This window comes from Muntiacus reevesi, chromosome 7 (assembly GCF_963930625.1).
Source record: "Muntiacus reevesi chromosome 7, mMunRee1.1, whole genome shotgun sequence".
In the NCBI taxonomy this organism is placed as follows: Eukaryota; Metazoa; Chordata; class Mammalia; order Artiodactyla; family Cervidae; genus Muntiacus; species Muntiacus reevesi.
In genome coordinates, this window is record NC_089255.1 from 63,246,474 (window position 1) to 63,271,277 (window position 24,804).

The 24,804-nt window shown below is 34.6% G+C and overlaps 1 protein-coding gene across 4 annotated transcripts in view; it reads right to left on the minus strand.

The window, feature by feature from the left end:
* Positions 1–837: 837 nt before the first annotated feature.
* Positions 838–24,804, minus strand: part of DDHD1 (DDHD domain containing 1) — a 66,430-nt gene continuing 42,463 nt past the window's right edge. For 2 of the 4 annotated variants that reach the window (XM_065940426.1, XM_065940424.1), the window contains 7 exons: positions 21,968–22,230; positions 20,259–20,334; positions 15,544–15,693; positions 12,602–12,854; positions 11,417–11,608; positions 8,792–8,875; positions 838–3,479 (listed from right to left, as the gene is read on the minus strand). In XM_065940426.1, coding sequence (XP_065796498.1) covers positions 3,298–3,479; positions 8,792–8,875; positions 11,417–11,608; positions 12,602–12,854; positions 15,544–15,693; positions 20,259–20,334; positions 21,968–22,230 — 1,200 coding nt within the window. In that variant the 3' untranslated portion in view covers positions 838–3,297. The remainder of the gene's footprint in view (positions 3,480–8,791; positions 8,876–11,416; positions 11,609–12,601; positions 12,855–15,543; positions 15,694–20,258; positions 20,335–21,967; positions 22,231–24,804) is intronic. The other 2 variants (XM_065940425.1, XM_065940428.1) reach the window with 1 other exon arrangement.

Genomic DNA, 24,804 nt, shown 5'->3' on the forward strand with positions numbered 1-24,804 from the left:
AATAACCACAGAAGTCAACTATCCAACACTTAGACTTGTCTGGTCAAGTTCTAGTTCTTTTTCCAGTGAAGGACTGCTACATCATCTTTTTACCTTTGCCGTGATCCTTCTCTAATATCACATATCTTTTTTAGCCTCATTTCCAAGCTAACAAAATATTATTCAAACAGTTCTAAGACATGCACTCAAATTAAGTTTCCCCAATTGTCTAAATGCCCTACTAATTGTGGCTGAGAAGACAGAAATATTAACCACCTAATTAATCAGAAAGCAACTCAATTATTTTTCCTCTACTGTGGGCCTTAGAGTGAACTCTCAAGGTTTGGTCTAGTTCTACCTTAAGGGGCTCAAAGTGTCATCATTGGAAGGAGTTGTGGAATTGGTTGTGACACTCCATTGATGGTTTCTTTTCCTGTTTACTCTTTAGGGGTAGGTAAAGCCAGAATAAGACCAGAATACTTCAGCTCCAATGAGGAAACAGAGAAAATGAGATGAATGTTTACATGTCACCATCTGAGACCTTCTAAAGAACTTGTTCAGTGTGAGAATTCCCGAAGGCTGGCAGATGCTATCTAACAGAAGTAAAATAAAAGATTCCTAAGGCTTACTTCAATATAAATTAGTTACCAGGAAACCAAGAACATTTTTTAATAAGTGCTAATATACTGTAACACTGGATTATAACACAAGTATAATTACTGTCAAAAATAAAGTTATGAACTAACAAAACATTCTCCTTATTCTAAGTATAAATAATTCTTGGGGGCCTAACTGGATTAAAATTGTTTGAATGGTCTGACCAGTACTCAGAAGAATCATCATAGCAGGTACACAAAGTAGAGAATAAAATTTTAATGGTATCAAAAACAAAACTTTTTGGCCAATTTAGTACTTGCAGGAATAAAGTTGCAAAATGTTACTCAGTAACTGACTTAGCTTCTAAATCAAGCTAGAATTACACATACTCTGTATATTACTTGAGTATATACAAGTACATTCCATGATAACATGCAGAGACATGGAAACAAGAAGAGTACTGTGAAATAAAAATCGCCATGTTTATGAAATTATGAATTCAAAACAAAACACCTGTCCAATAATCCAGAATATCTCATTTTGAAAAGGTGGTTTTGAATATTGCTCTTTTCAAGAATTCAAATAACTTCCATGTGGCTGAATTGGATTTTTCCCTAACATGAAAAAGTGGAAGCTGATGTATTCCTATAGCCATGGGAGTATACTTTTCCTTTTACTGAATATCAAATTAAAAGGTTTGATAGGTTTTCACTCCCCTCAGGTGAAAGGGGCTCTTAACATTCTAGTGGTTAAAAATGAATCCCTTAAAGCTCTGAGGCATTTGAATGTCTTAAGACCCAAAAACTCATGTACCTTCAATGAAACAGTCATATGAGATGGAAGTTTAATTTTCCTGAAAACTAAACAGAGCTATGAAATAAACAGGGTATGAGAATGACCTTTGTTCACAGGAATCTCTAAATTTGAAAGACATTGCTTCAGCTTTGCTAAGATAGCATCAAAAGCCTTTTATAGCAAGAGTTTCTTAGTGAGTCACATATTTGGGCATGGAGACTACGATCTTTTTAAGCACTAAGAAGTGCTTTATGTTGTGCAAATTCAATGAAAGGCCAACCAAGTAAAGTCTACGAGTAAGCCAAAGATTCTATATCTCATAAAGAAGGTGAGATGTATAACCGACCAACTTTGCTCCTAGTTTGACAATGATTTCTGTGAAGCTAAGATAAGCAATGGCAGCACCTTAAGTAGAACCCCAGTGGAAGCCTCTCAGAAGTGAGGGTTGACTGTGGCAGAAATGGTTACTGATCCCTTGTAAGTAACTCCTCCTTTGCCTGTGAGAACCCAAAAATGTATATGACCAGTAGGGTGAAGGACCAGTTTCAGTCATTTCTCCAAGTTATGAATCGCAACTTCTGTTATTATTATTATTTGCAAAATAAGAGGTCATGTGTGTTAGCCAACAAACAGCACATAAAAGAACATGGCCTATCTTCAGTCTGAGTTCTCCTGGTTTGCTTTGTCATCTAATTCAAGGCACTTTGTATATTTTGGTGCCTCAGTGTGTTAACATGTAACATGAGAATAACACTCATTCACTTACCTCAAGGAGCTACTACATAGATTATTAAATCGCAAAGCACTTTGAGCTCCTCAGATGAAAAGCACTGTGGAAAAAATGACAGCTGAGGAAACCCTTTCAATGCCTCAGAATCCTGAACTATTTTGTCTATGTTGCAACTACAATTCCTCAAAAAACTTATAAAATTTGTTAGGGCACTCTATCCCCTTTGTATATGTTATTTGTTTGGCACACGAATGGTCATATACTTAATTAAAATAGTTATACTCCCTACTCCAAAGAAGTTGACTAGTTTTCCAATAAAGTTTACTAAATGTACCTATTCTGGAGTATTCTGTGTCAAGTAGAAAACTTTAGTTTTCTCTGAGGTGCATGTGACATAATAAAAAGTTCACTTTCTTTTTCAAAATAATTGAACTAGTGTTATTTGTGTGAAACTACATGTTTTTAATGGAAAAAATACTGAAATTATGCCACAGTGTCTATATATTCATCTGAAGAGTACAAAGATGGAGTTCTGAGAAAAAAGGGTCTTAACACTATAGAAAATAAATGTGGTTCTTAAATTGTTCAAAGAAATTTTTTAAAAATGTAATGTTTCATACATTGACATAAAGCAATTAGTCAGAGGTAATAAACTATACATACAGTAGTTCAAATGTTTCTCTCAGCATTAGGTTTTCTAAACAAGTTAAATTCAAAACATTTTAAACTCATGTTTCAAAGAAATTGTGGAAATGGAAGTTTTTATAGAAATCTAAAACAATGATACCACCTTGTGATCTTTACATAGACTATCCTGGACCTTGATCATTTTAGATTTATAACATACTTTGGTTAATACATTAAGTTCAACCCATTAATAAGCCTTTATATTTGGGAGAAATTAGATTGTGACTTATAATCTTGCAGGTCACCCAAATCTTCCTCAATTCCAGGTCTTCCTTGATTCTCTGCCGGGGGTTCTGTCAGACTCATAATTAAAATGATGAAAATTATAAATAACTTCTTTCAAACTGAACATTTGTTTTGCTTTTTTAAATAAAATAAAGTGCTTTCAAATTCAAATATTTCTTGCCCTAAACAAAACTGAAACATACTTAAACCTGAAACTTTCATATCTTGACACACATATTTAACAAGAAAAAATCAGTTTTGGGCCATTAATGTCCTTCAAGGGTTCAGACTGGATCTAAACTGGGTTTCACATTATTATCGTGCTCGTGTTTGTACATAAAGGTTAACAGGAAGAGGGCAACATCCAAGGATGACCAATAGGCAGTATGCGACGTGACAGCTGACCAATAGCGGCTCTCCACAAGGCCTTCTCTGAGTTCAAAGTCAATTCTGTGATCCAGTTCCACTAAAAAGAAGTCAAACAAATGAGTAAGTATCACAGTAAGATTGTTTCTAAACAGACTTACTATATATTGGAGAATAAAAATTTACCAAACACAAGTTGACTCTCCTAATTATTATCACTATTTTTTAAAAAGTGACTTTCCACTCTCACCTTATGGGAAGAAAATACTCAAGAGCCTCAGTAGCTCAGGATTCTGTCTGGTGAACCCTCTCCTTTGTATGTTCAGGTCAGTATGGAATAATAAAGTAAGAAAACAAAAATCTCACTTGCTACCATACAGTGTATCTGGAATAAAGAAACTGGCCTCAAATCCTGGCTTTCCTATTTATTAAATTTGTGCCTAACCTGAAAGATACGGCAAATAGTCTTCTTGCAGAATGATAGGTCAGCCTTACATGCAGTAATGTCAGCACGAGTGCAACAGGGCACTTAAAGGCTCCTTCACAGGGGAGGCTCTTTACATCAACTGGCTCAGGGGAACATGTTGGAAGACAACATCTACTACAGTCCTACAGTGTTTTCCTCCCCGTTATGCTGAATTCCTCAAAGGGCCACAACATACTTTAGTCTCTATCCTGTCAGCAGGGCCAAACATGTACCTGGGACATACATGTGCTCAAGAATCCACTGGCTGGGAAAGTGAAATTGGGAGGAACAGTGGTAACCCTTGAGAGGAAGGACTTCATTTACAACAGGGCTGTCCTCAAACAGTTCAGTAAATTCAATTAAGCTTTTTCTAAAACACACAGAAAGTCCTTGTAACACATGAGAAAAATCACCTTACCAAATCCAAGGCTATAAGACTGCAATTGGTTCATCTAACAAATCCTTAAGAGATAAAACACTTAGAAAAACAATAATCTCATCTTCAGGAATTCTTCAAAAACTGTCAATAAGCCACACAGTATGAAGGGTCTGTCTTAAAAATAAAAAGTACCCAAATCACTACCATTCAGACTCAAAATCTGCTCTTTTGTTCAGCATGCTAGCAGGTATAAAAAGTAAAAACTGGCAAAAATTAAGGAGGTTGGAGAAAAAGTTGGGTTTTGCTTTACCTGCGAAGTTTGGAAATCGCATAAAGCAAATCACATCATTTTAGAGCATGATTTCATATAAAAGTTTAGCTAATGTATATTTTAAACAATACCATTTGGTGATTTATAGTTATTTTTCTACTCAATTGTGCTTTTCTGACAAAGAATGTCCATGGGTCTTATCTAAAAAATTTTAGATAAGGTTTATTTACACTTAAAACAGTATAAATACTCAATCAGATTATAAAGCACTATGAAATATATTGACATAGACCTTTTACAAAACTGCTATTTTTCTCATTTACATTATAACCTAGTCCATAAGAAGTCAGAAATAGTTGAAATCCACATGTTGAACTGTGGGGTAGGAATGTCTTAATCTTTTATCTTTCATATTTCATGGGACATCTATGTTAAAATTCGTAGGTACATTCTGGCACAACAGACAAGAAGATGAAAAGAAGAAATGAATTCTCAAACATGGTGAAGAGGAGTCAAGGTGAAGTCAGTTATGAAGAAAAAAAGGAGAAATAAGAGAAAAAATGAAGAGATGGGAAACACACATGAAAATTGGTGCCCATACCATGTTATTTCTAAAAATTCCTTTTAAAGGCCACTGTAGAATGCCTTCCTAGTCCAACAGCCTCAAACAACTGTCATTCTAAAGTTAAAGGGAGATTTTTCCTGTTATAACCAGTGTTATTTGGCTCCACTTTGATTTTATGCCCCTGAAATGTATTCTTAATGTGCTATCACTGTGTAACATTGCCTTTCATATACTACAAACTCAAATGACAAATTTATTGCCTCATTATGTGTCTCTGTCCTTATCAACTAGAGGATATTTAATAAGTGTCGTTAACTAGATTGGCCTACCCTATCCCCTCCCTTTCTATTTATCTGTAGGTAGTCCCCATCAAAATGAAAATTAGGTAACCAGCTTGTACTTGATGAACCTGTCTTACAGTCTCTCATCTTCCTTAAAAGATTTACCCCAGGCAGTCTGGTTTACAGCTGACACCATATTCATGTTGGTTTTACAGGTGGGTGGATGGATGGATGTAGGTGGGCCAATGTCTCATCTTCTTTCTTTATGTAGATCACAGAATTCCCAGTGGTGTGAGGTCACTCCATAGTGGCACTATTCTACGTGTGCTGTGAGATGTGCTCTTGGCCGAAGTCGGCCCAAATCTACACGGAGTTGCCTTGGACCCGCCTTCTCATTATTATTGTATCAAGAAGGGGTGGCACTAGACAGGTTAGTAGTTTTTTCCTAGCTTCTTTCACTGAATTAGGTCAAGAAAAAGGAGAACAAAGAATCACTTAATCCTTTTCTCTGGAGTGCCTAGAGTTAATATGCCTGTACCTACAAAAAGGGAATTTAAGATAACTCCAATACTTTGGCCACCTGATGCAAAGAGCTGACTCATCTGAAAAGACCCTGATGCTGGGAAAGATTGAGGGCAGGAGGAAAAGGGATGACAGAGGATAAGATGGTTGGACGGCATCACCGACTCAACGGACATGGGTTTGGGTAGACTCCAGGAGCTGGTGATGGACAGGGAGGCCTGGTGTGTTGCGGTTCATACAGTCACAAAGAATCAGACACAATTGAGCAACTGAACTGAACTGAAAGGTGAGGAGAGGTAAAAATGAAAAAAAAAATTTTTTTTTTTGCTGGCTTTTAACAATCATCAATAATTTTCTTTCACTGTTTTAAAACATGGGTTGAAGGAAATGGCAACCCACTCCAGTATTCTTGCCTGGAAGGCCCCATGGACAGAGGAACCTGGTAGGCTACAATCCATGGGGTCACAAAGAGCTGGATACGACTGAGCGACTTCACTTTCACTTTTTCTTTTTGGGGGAGTCATACACATGGGCACATTTCCCTCCTTATTCCCCAAGCAAATGTCTGCCATCTCCCCAGGGTGAAGGCAGTTTCCTCAGCACTCTGCTTTCAGTAGAGTGTTCTTTCCTGCATAGGGCTTGTCAACCTGGATGTGGTGTTAAAAAGCAAAATACATGGATAGAAAGTAACCATTTTAGTATTATAACGTGTACCAATTGGACAGGTTTCTTCTATTTAAAGAGAATGTCTTAACAAGCTAGAGAAATTTTCAAAAACTTAATGAAGCTTAAAAAATTACCTAATTCATAAATAGCAATTATGATCATAATTACATGATTTTAGGCTCTAGGTACATACTAAGAAAACCACTTAAAGTACTAGTAAAGGAAACTGGGTTTCCAAATGACTGATGAAAGAGACATTTGCAATATATGTTCAGAGTTCTTGATAAATTATATCTTATTTTTCCTCTGTCTCAGAGCAACCATATACTTTATGTAGTTAGATGTTTGATATCCAAGGAGTATTTACATTTTGTGACTTATCATAGCTCCAAATATATTTTAAAACATTCTCCAAACATCCTTTATTTTAAAAAAATAGCAAAAATTCCATAATGAACTTTATAATTAGTTGCCATTTTCTGACTCCCAAATTTCCCAACACTAATCTACTCTGAAAGACATTCAGACACCTACATTTGACAACAGATGGGCTATTTGGGGGAACACAGGCTCATAAGAATACAAAGGAACTCCTGGGGATGGCCAGATCTGCTGGATCCTCTACCATCTGGTTGGAGAAACGTTCCTCAGCATATTCAGAACTACTCCCTTCTACTCATCCTTGGTTCTTCTCAGAACTAACTTCTAGATCTCTATATAACCTTGTGCTTCCCACCTCTGCGTTTCTGCTTGTGCTGTGCTGTTTCTTCTCTCTGAAATGTCTCTTCATCTCTGCTTATTTAAGTTGTACTTCCACAAAACCTTTTTTTTATTTCTCTAGGTGAAAACATTTTCTCTCTCCTTAGAATCTTTGTCATGAGGTTCATCATATTCTACCATATAGGGCTTGTATTATTGCTTATATTATTTCTGTAGTTATTCACCTTCCCTACAAGAATATATGCCCTCTGAAATATACTTAAGTTTCCACATCAGCATTTAACATCTTTATGGGCAGCACTGAAATGGGTTCATCTTGGTATCTCTTCTAGTGACTATCTACTTGCCTCATGGTAAAATTGTTGAATGAATAAAAACAGGAGAAGAGAAAATAGAAGCCAGATACATATTACCATCCGAATCAATGTGGTACAGTTATGATGAGTGGTCTAACTGCTTAGGTAGCTGGGCTGGCTTTAAGGCAGTGGATAAAAGGACTACTTGAATGTAGGACAAATAGATGAATGGATTAATTTTCCTTTCTCTAAATATTCAAAAAGCACACATCAGTTATTTCTTTATGGAAGTGACTATTACATGACTAGGGACTAGAGACAGCACTTATAAAAATCATTTCTTGAGAGGAGTTCACTGAATTAGATCAACACAAACTGCTGTCACAGAGTCAAAAGCCCAAATCAGCTTGTTATGCTGACACACTGTTTTGGAATCTATATCTAGTTAAGATTTTTTTTTTGAAAGAAGAAAAAATGCATGAAAATTAGCAATTATAAACATAGAAATTGCAAAATTAGATACAGTTTGAAAATCCAAGGAGAAACCTATAACTTACTTTTTTTGTTAAAGACAAATCCATTATTTTTAAAAAAAGGAAAGAGAAAGATATAGAAAAAAGGAATGAGAAGTTAATGATAAAAATAATTTTGAACTGCTAAGATTAATCTTTACTAATACATTTTGAATCTGCTGAAAATCAGGAAACTGAAAATATCTCTTATAGCCAATAATAGTTTTTTTCAAAGCAAGTCTATACCTCTAAAGACCATTAAATATTTGTGTTGAAACCAGGTATCATCTGTGGCATACTAACAGCCCTAGGGGTAGTGTTATTAATATCTGAAGTAACTAGGAATGATTAAACTCTTTATACTTTGAAATCCTTTTATATTTAAATATAGTACATGAAAAGAACAGTGAAGCTCTCCGAAGGCTGGAGGGCAACAGAGAAGAAAGAAAATGGCCTAATGCTTTTCTTCTCTCTCTAAACAGCTCCTTCTTTGGAGAAGCATATAGGAGTATGATATATTTTAGCACATTAAGTAACTAATGAATACTCAGGTTTCAGGACCACCACCATTTAAGATTAGGAAATACAGGAAGAGAATACATTTAAAATAGTCTGTTAATGGCAACATTAAAGCTGCTCTCATAGAAAAACTGATCAAGTTTTCAGTGAGCAGAAGAAATCTAAGTAGACCGTTTTCACAGCGTTCTGAATGCTATTCCTGACATATACCATACCGAGGGTATTATCTTTATTCTGTACTACATTTTCCGGAAAAAGAAGTTGTGGGAGATTAAAGAACGATTCTTGAAGTCTGAAATCTGTGAAAAAAAAACACAAAACATAAGATGCTGTAAAGTGTTGGCTGATGGTTACGAATGGCCTCAGTGATGCAGTGGCCGAAAGTTAGAGCAATACTCCCAAATAAGCTGATTAAACCTAGCAAACAAAAAGAAGTACACAATTAGGTTTCTGTGAAGAGCTCTATCATGGAAAATGTAAGCATAATTAACTTCAAAATACAATGTCATAATCTGTTAACACTCAAACATCCTCCAAATTTATAGTTCACTTAAGTTCTAACCTAGAGACAAAACAGTGCTAAAAGGAACAAATTCTTTTCATGATATGTTACAAACACAAGGCAGTACAGGAAAAGAAAGAGTAAAACCACCAGAAATAAGCCTCTATTTTTCAAAAGAAATGAACAGCAGCTATATAATGCTTCAACTTGATGTCAACGAAGTAGTTTCAATTGACAACACTAACTCTTTAAAGAGAGAAACCCTGATTAATCATGAATTCAGTCTGTGTCCATCTTACCCTCAAAAAGCAGGAGAATCAAAGTCAGTAGCCTTAGAATGAAGGTTATCGAGAAGAACTGAGGCAACCAATATGAGCAAGAAGGAAGGAAGCCAGAATCACCTAACCACAGTGATCAAATTTCAGAAAGAAGATTTAAGGAAGAAAGGTTTTATGATTTGCAAGATACAGCCAAAATAGCGATTATGATTTAAGAAATTTATCTAAATCAGGATTACAGAGAAGAGTATATTACTGAAGCAAGTCAAAGGTAAATCTAGAGGATTTGATTTAAAAGGTATAATTCTACTACAGCAATTGTCCAATGTTAAAAGTTGGACTTTAAAAATCTATATCTAAAGATGAAAACATGAAACTAAGAAATCATGTTAGCTCAGTTAGCTGAGTCTATAGTTGGTAAGTAATTTACCATTAGAACCAACAAAGAATTTATATGCAAGAATGACAAAACATATTTTGTTAAAATATTATAATGCAATAAAACTAAGCATTTCTACCTTCACATGTCCTGGAAGAAGAAATAAGTTTCTTCTTTATTATCATTATCACTTTGAAATTTCTATGTTAAATAGCAAAAACACTAAAAGACAGTTTTTTCCCTCAGATCCTATAGAATTGTGTCTTCCTTACCCCTTCTCTGGGGCTCAAATTCTACTCTGCTCTTCTTGTTCGCTTAGTCACCCTAACGTTTACTAGCATCATTGCTGTGCATTAACATTACAAGGAATTGTGGCTTTTTACCCGCCATCTTACAAAATTCTTTGAAGTTATTTTTCTTCAGACGTTTATAGTTTTCTTTTGACATCTGCATGTTGCAACAAAATTTTACATTTTCACAATCACATTTCTGTTATTAAGCAATAATGTAGAGTAACTCATAAAAAATATGAATTTTGTACAAATATCAAAATCTAAAATGAATTTTCTAGGCAGTGTTCAAAAGGTTTGAAATTATAAAATTTCTAGTACTCAGTCATGCATAGGATTAAGTTTAAAAAATGGAATTGGTCCAAATAGGAATGTCCAACTCAGCAATGGCTAGGATAATTCATTGTGGAGTGGGGCTGACTATAGGACTGTCACATCTCAACTTCCTTTTTAATTTTTTATGAATGGCAATGAATGCTGGTCATTTTAAAATTTAGAGCAGCAGACACAGTAAGAAAACAGAGCTAAGCATCTGAATAAACATTTTTAGAGAAAGAAAAAAAAACTTTCTTCTTGCTATAGTTACAGAAAGGAAATAACTAGTTTCAGAATCTATATTTCCTTAAGTAAGTCAATGGAAACTAGGACTTGACTTACTAGTTTTATTTCACTGGACATTTATAAATAAGCTTTTAAGTTTAGACCCTCAGAAGTAAATATACACTAAGAGTTTTAGTGTTTCACAACTATTAAGATTTTAGACCTTATAAATCCACTGGAAGAAATTAAATAAAGCATCATTCTATTGCTAAGTCCAGAATAATTATCCATTCTTTCACTCAATTCTTGAGTATCTATTTTACACAAGGTAGTAGGGACAGGATGGGAAGCCACAGAGTGGATCCAATATAATTAAAGTTCTGAAGGCTTTATAATTAGGTTGATGAAGGGACCTATGGGATTAGCACCAGGATGGCTTTGGCAGAGCATTTTTAAAACGGTATCAAGAGTAGATACAGCATAGATCTGCAGCAACTAAATGAATTTTTAAGGCTGAGAAGACCATGTTTAAAAACAAAACAAAAAAACTACTTTATAAAAATCAGGGGTGCTTAACACAAAGAGATTTGTTTTATACTTGATGTGTAAGATCTGTGCAACAAGGCACTTATTAATGTTCTTAACTTAATTCACCCATGCAGAGAGTAAAAGTGCATTTACCTGGGAATTATACCTGAAAATCTAAGAGGAAAAGCATTTTTTTCTTTAAAAGCTAGGGCATACTTTAGATCACAGAGTGGACTGTTAGTGTTAATATCTTAATGCTCTTTGTTTTCCTCCAGTTTTAAAAAGGACACAGTATAAACCTGGAAAGAAGAGTATGAACTAACATGCAGAGTCAAGAAAGCCAGAACTGCTGTGTGGAAGGGTCTGCGTTGCCACAGTGGTCATGGGCGGTGAGACAACTGGCTTCTTCTCGTCTTCTATGGAGTCCCTTGATGTCTCAGATGGCTGTGATGCAGATGAACGTCCAAATCTTGAGAACAACATTCCTCCAAGTCCCTTTCCAATGCTTGCAGCCCCTGCATTTCACAAAACAGGCCAGTCATTCTGCTGAATTACACCACATACCAGGCTAAAGAGCACCACCCGTAATTACAGTCAGCTGGCAGAGAGACTAAGCCCTAGTCATGTTTTTCCAGGGTGGGAACAAAAAAAATTTGCAATTTATATTGTAGGTTTCTAAATAAAAATGGTGTTGAACAGAATGAGAGTTGTACAAACTTCAGGAATACAGCCTACAAAGAAAAAAAGATTCTATTTTATTTATTTGTTTTTTAAAGTATTCTGTAAGATTAAAAATGTTAATAAAAAGAACCATGCCATTCACATGGGCATATATTTACTATTGATATGCCTACTCCTGAAGTAAAGTGGATTGTTATAAAAAGCTGTCAATAAACAATCTCTATGATGAATATCAATGAATCCAGCAGATAGAGCCTGTTTACAGTGCCATCTTGTGGCATTTTATATTAAGGCAACTTGTAACCAAAAGCAAAGGACAAATTAAGAGGCACACAATTGAGCCCCAACGCCACGCCAAACACTGGCTGGAACTAGAGAGCACGCAAAGGGAAAGTCAATATCCCTGCTGCTCTCAAGAAGGACACGATTTGACTTTTAGGACACGGATCAGAGAATGGGTTGGCCAGGGCACCCTTAGTACTCAAGCACCCCCTCATTTCACAGATGCGGGAGATGAGCATTAAAAACTGCATGACTTCTCCAGATTTCACAGCAAGTGATGGGGCCAAGGTTAAAATGAGGGACTTGATGCCTCCAGCTTTTCTTTCTTTTGTGCATCCAGGTATCTTATATTCTCTAACTACAGGATCTGATCTAACTAGAGAATTTAGAGTTTTTGTCTTCAAATATAAGAAGTGAGAGTAGTTAACTCTAAACATTAATTCTCAGATGTTTTGTAATATATAGAGTATTTTCAGGTACCTAAAATTTAATGACTATATAAAAGTGCTTAAGTTCACTGATGAGGAATACTGAAGAGAAATTACCTAATATGCTTGCTTTGCCTATATTTGTTATAGATTCCCCATAGTGTCGGCGAGACAAGACTGGCGAAGTCACAGGGCTTGGTATTGTTGAGATGCCTTCATTCTCTGAAACTGAGGTAGGATCTTTCGCTGGGTGAAGAAAGCTTGGCTTCATATACTCGTAAGGTAGAGGATTGGATGTATTATACCAGTGGATCTGCACAGGTGAGATGTTGCTGTAGTGTTTCAGTATTAACGGTTCTAATCTATAAGCCTTGATGTAAAAAAATTCAAAGAAACAAAACATTAAGGCACAATGCTTAGGTTTTAGTAAACTGTTCATTCTTATTTGACTGTGTGCTCAGAGGACCTTAGGAAATGATTCAAAATCTGACATTCCTAACATGTATTCCTATTTCTTCACTGCTAATAATATGCAGTTTGTCTAATTATATATCCTTAATGATGAGACTATAAAAAAATTAGAGCTAATCTAGGTTAATAGTGCCCTTTAATTAGTTCTTCAATAATGTCAGCTGCTCAGTTGTGTCCTACTCTGTGTGACCCCATGGGCTGTAGACTGCAAGTCTCCTCTGTCCATGGGATTCTCCAGGCAAGAATACTGGAGTGGGTTGCCATACCAGCCTCCAGGGAATCTTCCCAACCCAGGGATCGAACCCTGGTCTCCTGTCTGCAGGCAGGAGCTACAAGGGAAGACCTTGTAGCTACAGGGAAGTTTGAACTACAGGGAAGACCTTGTTTTTCAGAGGAATTTTCATTTTTATTATGTTCTGATAACATCTAACAATTAGATTAATATTCATCTCACGAACAAAACTGAAGCAGTAAACAGTAACTTGGAACACAGTAAATAAGGTCAATTTTTAATATCTAAGCTCTTAGTTGACCCTATTTTCAAGCAGATTAGTATAGTGCATGAGATGATGATATAAGACCATTTGTCTAAGGTGAAATAGGGATGATATAGTAGAAAAGGCAATGGATTTGGCATACAATTCCCTGCATTCATATTCTGGCCTCTGTCCCTTATTAACTATACGACACTCACCAAGTCACAAAGTTTCAAAGCCTCAGTTTCCTAAGCTGTAGAAAAGAAATAATACTTCCTAATTTCTACTACCTCAGAAGGATGTTGGGAAGAATAGATAAGTTTAGAAAAACTGCCTAGCACAGTTCTGACATAACTATTAAAAAAAAATCACAGAAAAACTATAAAATGAATAATAAAAAATAATTTGTAATGATGAGTTTGTAATCCTCCATAATACAGCTGACCCTTAAACAACACAGGAGTGAACTGCATGGGTCCACTTAAACGTGTGTGTTTTTTTTCCATAAATAAATATTAAAGCACTACATGGTCTGCAATTGGTTGAATCTGTGGATATAGAACTGTAGATATGGAAAGCTGACTATAAAATTACACCCCAATTCTTGACTGAGCACAAGGTTGGTACCCCAACCCCAGAGCTGTTCAAGTGTCAACTGTATAACAAAATTTAAGATTATACAAAATATAGCTCACAGTTCACCTACAATCTTAAGTTCACTTTTAAGTTATAGGAAAATCAGTAAAATGAATGGATATAACAATATACTTAAGGTCTAACTAGCTGCTTTGCACATGTTTTACTTAATCCTGACAACCTTGAGGTAAAATATTATCACCTGCATCATACAGACAAAAAATAGATAGTCTTAGAACTGACCTGGCCAAGACTGTATAGTCAGTATTTGAATTTAATACTAGGTTCCATTTCAGTGAAATTTATTTGTTAAATATAGTAGTTTTGATTTTTTTAACATACGGGAAATTTTCTAAAATTCTAGTGTTTAGTCAATGTTATATTTATTTGGTACTAGCCAAAGATCTTTTAAAAGACTTTAGAGTCATATAAAGCTGTTTTTCAGAAAATAAATGCTATTTAAAATAGTTTGCCTTAAATTTAGTTATATTTAATACTTGTCCCCAATACGATTTAATGAAGAATTTATCTCATCAAAAAATCTTATTTCACATTAAACTGTTCACCTGGATGCAAAATCCTTATTTACATTAGAAAAATTTATTTTTATTTACAAAAATTTTAATTTATTTACATTAGAAAAATTTATTTACAAACATAACAGAGAGTGCAAAAATCCAAAATGTTTTAATTCTACCGGGCTAAAATAAATTCTTCCACTTTTCCATGTTTAATACACAGTATTTAAATATTCTCATTTTTAAGAGGATCTACCAAACACATTTCAATGTTGCAACATGCTTTAGAGAACAAAGTATTTAAAGTGGGATTTTTAAATTTTATGGCTACTACATTATTGGAATCACAACTGGTTAAGGTTTGAAAGTTCAGACGACTTCTGTCCTTTGGATAAACTGGATCCATTAATTGGATGGTATTTTTACATTATGCTTTCATTCTACAAATACAACATAAACAGAACATCTTTAAGGTATTTTACTTCCTAATCCCTAAACTAACCAAAGAAAAATATTTAAAAAATACGAACTTATCAAGTGTAATAGATAAAGCATACCTCGGAGATACTGTACACGTTTGCTTCCAGATCACCGCAATTAAGCGAATCACACAATTTTTTTGGTTGCCCAATGCATATAAAAGTTAACTTTCCTCTATACTTAAAAGTCTGTTAAATATGCTACAGCATTATGTCTAAATAGCAAAATATATACTTTAATTAAAAAATAATGCTGTTGGAAAAATGGCATCAGTAGACTTACTCAATGCAGGGTTGCCACAAAATTTGTTTGTAAAAAATAAAAAAACAAACTGCATTATCTGTGAAGTAAAATAAAATAAGAGATGTCTGTAAATGAATACTTTCTCATCAATTCAGCAGTACCTTGCAAGATTTCTCACAGATTCTCTTAGGAAAAATTTAATATTGAGACACAGATATCCATATTTACAACTCACCACTGGATCTGTTGGATGAAAAATGTTTAGTAATCGGTTACAAATCTCTCTGGGCAAAATATGGTCTTGACTTCCAGTGTTTCCTGGGCGGATGCCACGCAATGCCAAAAAAACTGCTAGTGGGGATCCCATACAGAAGAAATTTTCAACCTACAATGATAAAGTCACCCTAAATTTAAAAATGGTGAACTGTTTTTCAAAGAATTTGGACACAATGTAATATATGGTAAAATACAAATAATAAAATTATCTCTAAATATATATAATTTTAAATGAGTTCTGTCTAGATTGTATTTGCATTACTTGTTAAATATATAACAACCACTAATTATTTTAAACTATCCAGAAGCAGCTTCGGTATCTTTAAATCTAACAGAAAATGAAGAATGAGAATAAGGAGAAGGAAAACTTATTAAGCTACTATTTTGTGTAAAGTAATATTAGGTATTCTGAAACATATATAGACCAATAAGGCTGAGCTTCTGCACCCAAGAGTTTACAATCCTGTGGAGGAGACTGAGTAAAATAGGGCATAATAGAGGGAAAGTGTGCTACAGGTGAGTAGATAAAGGATGTGCACTGGCCATTAAGAGATGAAGAGGATTTCCAAAGTTGGGGTTGGGATACACTGGGGGCTGGAAAGATATTCCATATTGATAGAACCACATGAACTAAAGCAGAGGCAGGAAAGAACCTGGCTTAATTTAGAGAAGGGCAACAATCTGGTAAGGTTGAAGACTGGCTATGGGGAAAACGTAACTGGAATGAGAAATGTACAGAACCTTGACTGTTTGACTAAGAAAACAGAGCATAATTTATTTTATGGTGAAAGAGAACAGGATTTGACCCATGTTTTAGGAGGTCAGTAAATCTGGTAGTAGCTTGTGAATGAACTGGAAAATTAGACGGCAGTAGACTTTGGAGACAAGTTAGGAAACTACTGAAAGAGGTTAGGCAAAAGATAATCTGTACCTAGGAGGACAAGTTGTTCCATTCAAAAATGGAAATTTGAGAGATTAAGATAGAATCAACATGAATATTCAAATGGAGATAGGGATAAAGAAGGAGTCAGAGGCGATTTGTAAGATTTGGGTCTGATTGACCGGGAAGATATTAATTAACCTATGAACTGTAACAGGAAACTCTAAGTAAACCATGTTTTTGTTCATAATTAGTTTGAGGTATCTGTAACATACCTAACAGGTAACCAAGAATTTCGGACAGGAGATACAGAATTGAATATGTCATCATCCAAGTCTGTCTGTCACCATCATAGAAGTGATGAACACTGAGAGAATGGATAAAACTGCTTAGGAATCACATAGAATAAAGTGGCTTTAGACAGAACTATAAGGAACGTCTGCGCCTGATGAGTAGGTGGAGATAAAACTACAGAAGAGAGGGTTAAAGGAGAAAGAGAACCAGGATAATGCAGCAGCATGGAAGTCAAGGGAGGACAGCACTTCAAGAAAAACAGGGTCATCATTAGTACTGGATTACATACAGAATATGATAGCTTTCCCTCCTAAACCCACTTTACCTCTCGCATATGTTCCATATCTTGATTCAAGATATCACAAATTAATTCCTCCCTCTTATCTCCAACATCTAAGAAGTCACTCCAACAGATTCTAACATTTCACTTCATCTCTTCTCCTCTGGACTATACTGTAACAGTGTCCCTGCCTCCAAACTTACACACCTTTAATCTCTTCCCATGCCCCTGGAGATTTTTTTTCCAAGTGAAAAAATATATATGAATGAATACATAGTTTGAAATGGTAGCTTTAAGCTAAATAAACTTTAAGAAAGTTTTTGTTTTTAAATAATGGAGTAACTTAAAGATGTTTGAAGGCTGAAGAACTGTATTAAGAAAAATTAAAAATATAAGAAAAAGCATCTGGAATAATAGTGACAGGGATGAAAGCATCAATTCTGAAAAGATTCCTCTCATTTCTTCTATAAAGTGAGAAAAGAATAAAAGATAAAGATACAAAAATAGTTAAGATAGAAGAGAAAGCTCTGTAAATCCTTTCTGCTTGATATACACATGCATGTGTGCACACACACGTATACCCCAGAAAAATGGTTTATACATTGGTCAGGCACTTCATAAATGTTGAATCGTTAAACCCATGGATTAAACAACTTCGTTTATGATTGATTTGCAGCTTGGTTGACAAACACAAAGGAATTACTTATCTCTCCAGTAAGAGTATGATTGCTTTAGTGTTATCTACAGCTGTCAAAGAATTTTATGGGTGAAGAAACGCTTTAGATATTTAGTCTAAGTACTCTGTCTAGAGATCAATGAACAGAGGAATTCAGAGATGTTAAGTAATTTGGGTAATATTACATAACTAGTTAGTGGCAAAGCCTCATGATCACAATCAAAGTTTTCTACTCTTCAGACCAATGTTTGTTAATACTTTTTTGCTCTTTTTAAAGTTCAGTGGTCACATGTGACAAATCTAATACTTTATTCTGAAAGTAAAGCCATCTGCCAGGTAACAGGCATATAAGACTTCTGTTTCTTTTAGAACTCTGGAGTTCTAGATAAATTTGCCAATGCATTGTATACTCCTTTTTGTGCGTGTATGCTAAGTCATTTGTGTCTGACTCTTTGCGACCCCATGGACTGTAGCCTGCCAGGCTGTCCTGTCCATGAGATTCTCCAGGCATGAATAATGAAGTGGATGACCATTTCGTTCTCCAGGGGATTTTCCTGACCCAGAGATCAAACCAGCATCTCTTACATCTCCTGCATTGGCAGGTGGGTTCTTTACCACTTTTCTACCTAGGAATATTAAATTTCAGTTATCTATATATTTTTCTCTGTAAGTAATTATATAATTAAAAATTCATATTATGAGACCACATGACCATGTATTAGAAAAATATACCAACTATAGGGTGCCGACTTGAAAAAACATGCAACAGTAAAGTTGTGAGCTAAGTTTTATTTGGGGCAATGTGAGGACTGCATCCTGGGAGATAGCACCTCAGGTAGCTTTGAGAAACTGTTCCAAAGATGCAGGGGGGAAGGTCAGTATATATGTGATTTTGGTGAAGAAGGAATACATGCATTCAAGCACATATTTTTCCAGAAGGTTTCTGCTAGTCACGAGGAATAGTCTTCACTATGAATGATTTTAGTGCTTTTAAAGACATGAGGAGATACAAGAATTGTGCTCATAAAATTGGCTCTGGAAATTACCTAGCTAGGTAATTTCCTAGCTATCTGAAGACCTGTCCTGCTAGTCTTCCCAACCACCCCCAGCCGCCCCCCACACCCCGCCCCGAGGACAGAATGCCTCATTTCTGCTCTTCACCCTGAACTCCTTTCAGGGGGCTGCTGAAGGCTAGCAGCTGCAGCAGCACATGATTTAATCCTTATGGAGGTAGATGGCAAGTGCCAATTTGTGGTTGACAAGGGTATAAATTCTAGTAAGGTGATAATTGAATTTTGAGATTCTAACATATTTAGTGTATCATAACCAACAAAAGCCAGGACATGAAATAGAAGAGTTTATTTTTCCTATCAGAGCAATTCTACATATTTAACATTGATTATATACAATAATTGTGGTAGATACAGAACTCAAATTCCAGGTGGGGGTGACTCCAAAGACCATGCTGTTATGGGTTTTGAATGTATCTTATAACTTTATCATATGGCTTTTAAATGTTTAAGTTAAAAAAAAAAAAACTTTAGAAGTCAGAGAAATAGATTCAATAAGTATGCCTGCATCATTCTATCATGTAACCCGTATGTTAAGTTTCTATGATAAAAGAAACAGGTATCAGGAAGAGATAACACAGTACACTAGACATGGGCATATATTCAACTGGAAATGAGTATTAGGAGACTTATGTCATCCTCCATTTAACACTGCAAATAAGCTGTTATTCAGCTATAAGCTGTGTCCTTTCCAATAGGCCAATGTCAATGTCTCTTTGCTACTTTTTATTCTTTAAACCACTGCTAAGACAGATCTATTCTGATGCTCAAAAACCCTGAAAAGCTTTCCACTGTCCCATCAAATCTAAGTTCTCTTCCTACTTTCCCACAGCCCCTATGCCCTGCATCTTGTATATTCTAGCTGAACTGGTTTGCTCACCTTGCTCCAAACTAACTGCATTACATGCACATCTTGTGCTTCTGTCATACACTTAAGCTGACACGCCAGCTTTCCATCCGTGGAATCATCACTGATATACTTCCAGCTATTTTTCTTACCATATAAAACTAGTTGGTCACAAACATTTAATTTTAAATACTAGATATTTCCCAGATCTGTCTCTATTTTTGGATGTACAATGAGTTACATCCCTCCATGCCTTTGTTTATGCTGTTTCTTTTAAGAACAGAGCATTTCTTCTTTCCTCTACTTGGCAATACCCAATTTACAGAGATTAAGTACAAATGTCATTCATTTATAAACCTTTAGGCAAAATTAAACCTCCTACTTGTGCCTACATATTATTCTATGTAATAGCCCCAGTAATGCTGTGTTATGTATTTTGAGTCTTGTCCATTCTTTTCTTAGTAGAATCTAGAAACCAGCAGGGTCCAACACACTGTAAGGGTTCAAAAAAAGACTCACTTCAAAGAATAATTAGGATTTCATTTGATCCCTAACGTCATGCTTTAAATGATGCCTGAAAAAGAAAAATTGAGATAAACAATGAAAATCTCATCTGTCTTTCCTTACCTTAAATTTTAAGGCAGGTGTTTGTGTCATAGATGATGCTTTCAAACCACGTAGCCGTTCTTCAATTTCTCGCAGCCTAGGGAGGAGTATGAGATTACGTACACATTCATATTCATAATTTCGTTTAAGTATTAGATGCTCACTAGTTCACTAAGCATAAAGAAATCATCCAATCCCTGAAATTAAATCTTGACAGTATTTAATAAATGAACTTGCTGTAGTACAGAAAGTTTATAAAAGTTTATGAAATAATTAGTAAAGTACCCTATTCTTCCAATACATGCTGTTAATAGGCTTTGGTGGGAGGAATCTTTAGTAAAATGTGAGGCACATACAAGCATATATACACTTTTAAAAAACCATACCAAATGTTCACACCACATACCCTTTTCTATGTCTTTCCTTTTTCTACAGTTAATAATGAATCTTAGCAATCTGTTCACTTTATTGCCTCCTAACCTACTTCATTCTTTATAACAACTGTTTAATTGCCCATCATATAGATAAACCCAGTTTAACCTTTCTCTGTTGATGAACATTTGAGTTATTTCCACTTTTTCCTAATACAATGTTCTGTATGTACTTACATTTAATAAACAATGGAACAAACTTAAAAAGGTTCAGTTCATTTTCTAAACCTGTTAAAAGCATTTTTACTTGAGTTTGTCTAAAATACAGTGTTACAAAAACAAAAAACAAAAAACACAGTGCTAATGTTTGCAACATGACATTTTCTTTCAAAACTATTAGCTATTTTGATACTATAAAATTTATGCATTTTCCCTATGGTACTTATTAATAAAACTCTAATGAAATCCTTAGACCATTTCTGTACAACTAAAATAAATTCAATGCTTCCTGAGTAAAAGTTTAAGTTAACGAAATTGGCTGTTTTATATAATGCTATCAAAATGAGTGACATTTCACAGATTTATCAGAGTCAGTTGAATGACCATCAAGAGAACAAGAGCATGTAATTAGAGATGAAGATAGAAATGTAGCAAAGAATTAAAACACAGTATCAGGCATATTCCAGGATTAACAGAATCAGGGGCTTATTAACTTAATGGATACTTATAATCTTTGAAGTGCGTCTGATAAAATAGTATATATATTTACTATTTTTTAAAGAAAATATTCTAACACATTAACAGTTCTCACGTGAGATTATGTGTGATTTTTATACTCTTCTTTCTACGTGATTTACGTTTTTTATTGTGTTCAATTAACCTATCTACCAGTTGTATCAGAAGAAAAAAACAGATAATGCATCCAACTAAAAAAGATAGTATCAGAAAGGTTGTAAATGATTAAATAATTATAAAATCTGTCTAAAATATATTTACCAAGAAAAAAGGGCTTTAAAATTATTTTCAGAGTAATAAAAAAGATGGAGGCTCATCAGCTTCTACACAGTGACTCAGCATGGAATAAGTTTTAGATTTCATTTCTAATAAACTGTGAAGAAAAAGAAAAGCAAAAAGAGGAAGATGGTAATTTTATGCTATAGGAAAACACATGTAATTAGTATCAAAATTAATAGTCTTTTACTTGATTAGGCATATTATTCAACAATCTTTGAATATTCTATTCTGTACCCTAAACAGTGTATTTTTTCTTTATTATGAAAAATCTGAAGTTTTCTACTAAGAAGTCCAGTGATTCCATGAAGATATTTTAATTTCTTTTAAGAGATTAGGCTATTTTACCGTCGTTTTGTTATATAGAGTTCATCAAGAAGATGACGTTCTTCGTAGCTCATCCATCGTTCATCAGGCAACTCTTCTTCCTTCTGCAGCAACTGTTCATAGAGTCGAACTGGATTCCAGCCAGTCATTATGTCATAAGTGATCACACATCCCAAGGAATGTGACACTATTGAGACTTTACCCCCTTTTTCCTCAAAGTTTGGATTCCGGGAACAGAAAAGGGAATATAATCGATTGAGCTCTTGCTGAAGGCCTTTAACTAGCTGTTTCAAATAAGAAAACATCAAATTAGAATAATCACTTCTATAAATGTTATTTCTAAACTCAAATATGCTAAGAAAGAAAAATATATTACTAGATAGATATATCTAGATTATTAAAATTAACTCAGCTGCTTCAGAACCCTACAGGAAATGATGTAAAGTAAAAGTGAAAGTCGCTCAGTCATGTCCGACTCTCTGCGACCCCATGGACTATACAGTCCATGGAATTCTCCAGGCCAGAATACTGGAGTGGGTAGCCTTTCCCTTCTCCAGGGGATCTTCCCAATGTAAAGGTATACATAATATTATAATCCATAGCAACACTAAATAATAAAGACAGATGCTACCCACACAGATCCTTTCACAGTCCTTAAACCAACTACTGCAGCCAACAGTTTCATGCGTTAAAAAAAAAGTTCCATGAGGATTCTAGTAAGATTTCCAAAAAGCCTCTGGATAGTTTTTCTTTATTGTAATGGACTCATATGCTATTCTAAAGGCTTGTACCCTGTACTTTTTAAGCCACAGTAAGCTTAGGAAAAGAATATCTGAATTTATGATAACAGGGTTACTAACATATTGTATATGTAATATATTATATGCATTATTACTTGCTGCATTTAGATAAGAGTAATGTAATGAAAGGTCATTGTATGACTAAGGAAAATGGTTATGTTGATGTACTTCATATTCCAAAATTCCCATTATGTTGGTAATATGAAGTATTCTTAAATACTATTAAAAAGTAGGAATTTTTTAAGGTTTAGAAGTTAATAATGTAGAAAATATCTTAGCCATTTTTCTTTACAAAACTGCTTTCTTTGAAATTTAGCTTTAATAAATATTACTGAAGTATTCTATGAAGTGAGAAGAACAAGGTTCTTTTGTTACTCAAATTCATTCATACAGGGCCCTGACCTGATTTTTCAGGTAGTCCTCTCCTCTTCCTATCACTGCTTACTACTATTCGGTTATAAACTTTCTGATACTCAATTTCTCATTTCGGTTCTTTTTAATACATCAGCTGTTATTCAGACATACAAACATTAATTATTAATTGCTTCCATATCTTGTTATTTTGTTTCTAGAAACAAGTCGCCTCCATTTGGTTCACTGAACACTCTTTAGCAGAATCAAACTGGAAATTATTTGAGCAATCATGCTTGGCTGGGTTGCCAGTGAGTTGAATGAAGGTGCAATGTTCTGGTTGTTAACCTCACAGAGGTTACAGACCTCTACTGTACAATACTGAGGTCCTTGCTGAAGCCACTGAAACCATGTACATGGTCTGGAGGGCTTGTTAAATATAGATTGCTAGGCTCCATCCTCGAGTTTCAGATTCAGCAATTCTGGGTACCACACATTAGTGGTAAATGCATATAAAAATATCCCAAGACATGGGTTGTAGGTAATTCTAGTCAATAGAATTAAAAAAGTAGGCAGTATGATGTGAAATCACATGCTTTGTTCAAAGGGAGCTATAATGTAATGCTTTGGACTTGGCTTTGCTAAGAATATGAACCAACCCTTAAAACTTTGCAATTTTCCTAATTTATAATCTACATGAAGGTAGGTATTGAAAAAGCTAATTTTTCAATAAAATACATTTCTTTAAAAGCAACATTTGTTGATAGTGTTTACTTCTGAAGGGCTTGATTTTAAAACTCCTACCATGAAGTCCAGAAACACTAAAAGATGAATACCTAGGTATTTCGGCAAAAGATAACCCAATTTTTTGTTTTTTTTTAAAATACCACCCCCATTAAAATTAAATAGTAAAAAATGGAAAAGATCTACCAGTTCCTCTACCAGTGATTAAGCTATTTCATATTTTAAAAATTTAAAGCAGCACTCATTATACCAATAACTTCCTTAATCTAGCAATCATAAAAAGTAAATAGCCAACAAAGAGAAAGTTTTATTCAACACTAAAGTATTTTACCATGGACTGAAGCAGAGAATGTATAGTTTCTGAAGAGCTGATGTTTTCATCTGTTTTAATAATCTTCTACATGACTAGAACTAATCTTTGTGTTCCCTTATTAGAACATATCCAGATATAGCAGAACTTAAAATCTCTCTGTCTGCAGCTTACATATATAGGAACATTTGTGGTCAATACATTACAATTTTGAAAGACAACTTTTAGGGCAAAACAGTTCTGCACTATCTCTAAAGGTCTTTATAAATCATCCACTCAGCAGCAAAAGAAGAAATTCACCTTAATGTTATATCCAAAAAGTCTACTCTAATTAGGGTTTATTTTTCCCCTTTTCCTTTCTGATCCATTTATATTCCTCCAGCTAGGATCCCCTTGTGACCAACTATATTCATTTGGGATATCTGAACCAAGATTAATGATATACCCTATTATCTTAATTTTATTAACTCTATAATATTATCTAATCAATTTAGCTAACCTCTCACACAAAGAAAGCATTAGATGGCTCTTCAAAAGTTTAATAAAAGTTTCTAATTTTCATAACCATTGCTCAAAAGTTAAAATTTATCAAGAAAGTCAACCAAAATGGAAAAAAATCCAGCAGTTTCAAGAGATTCTAAATCCCTAAAATA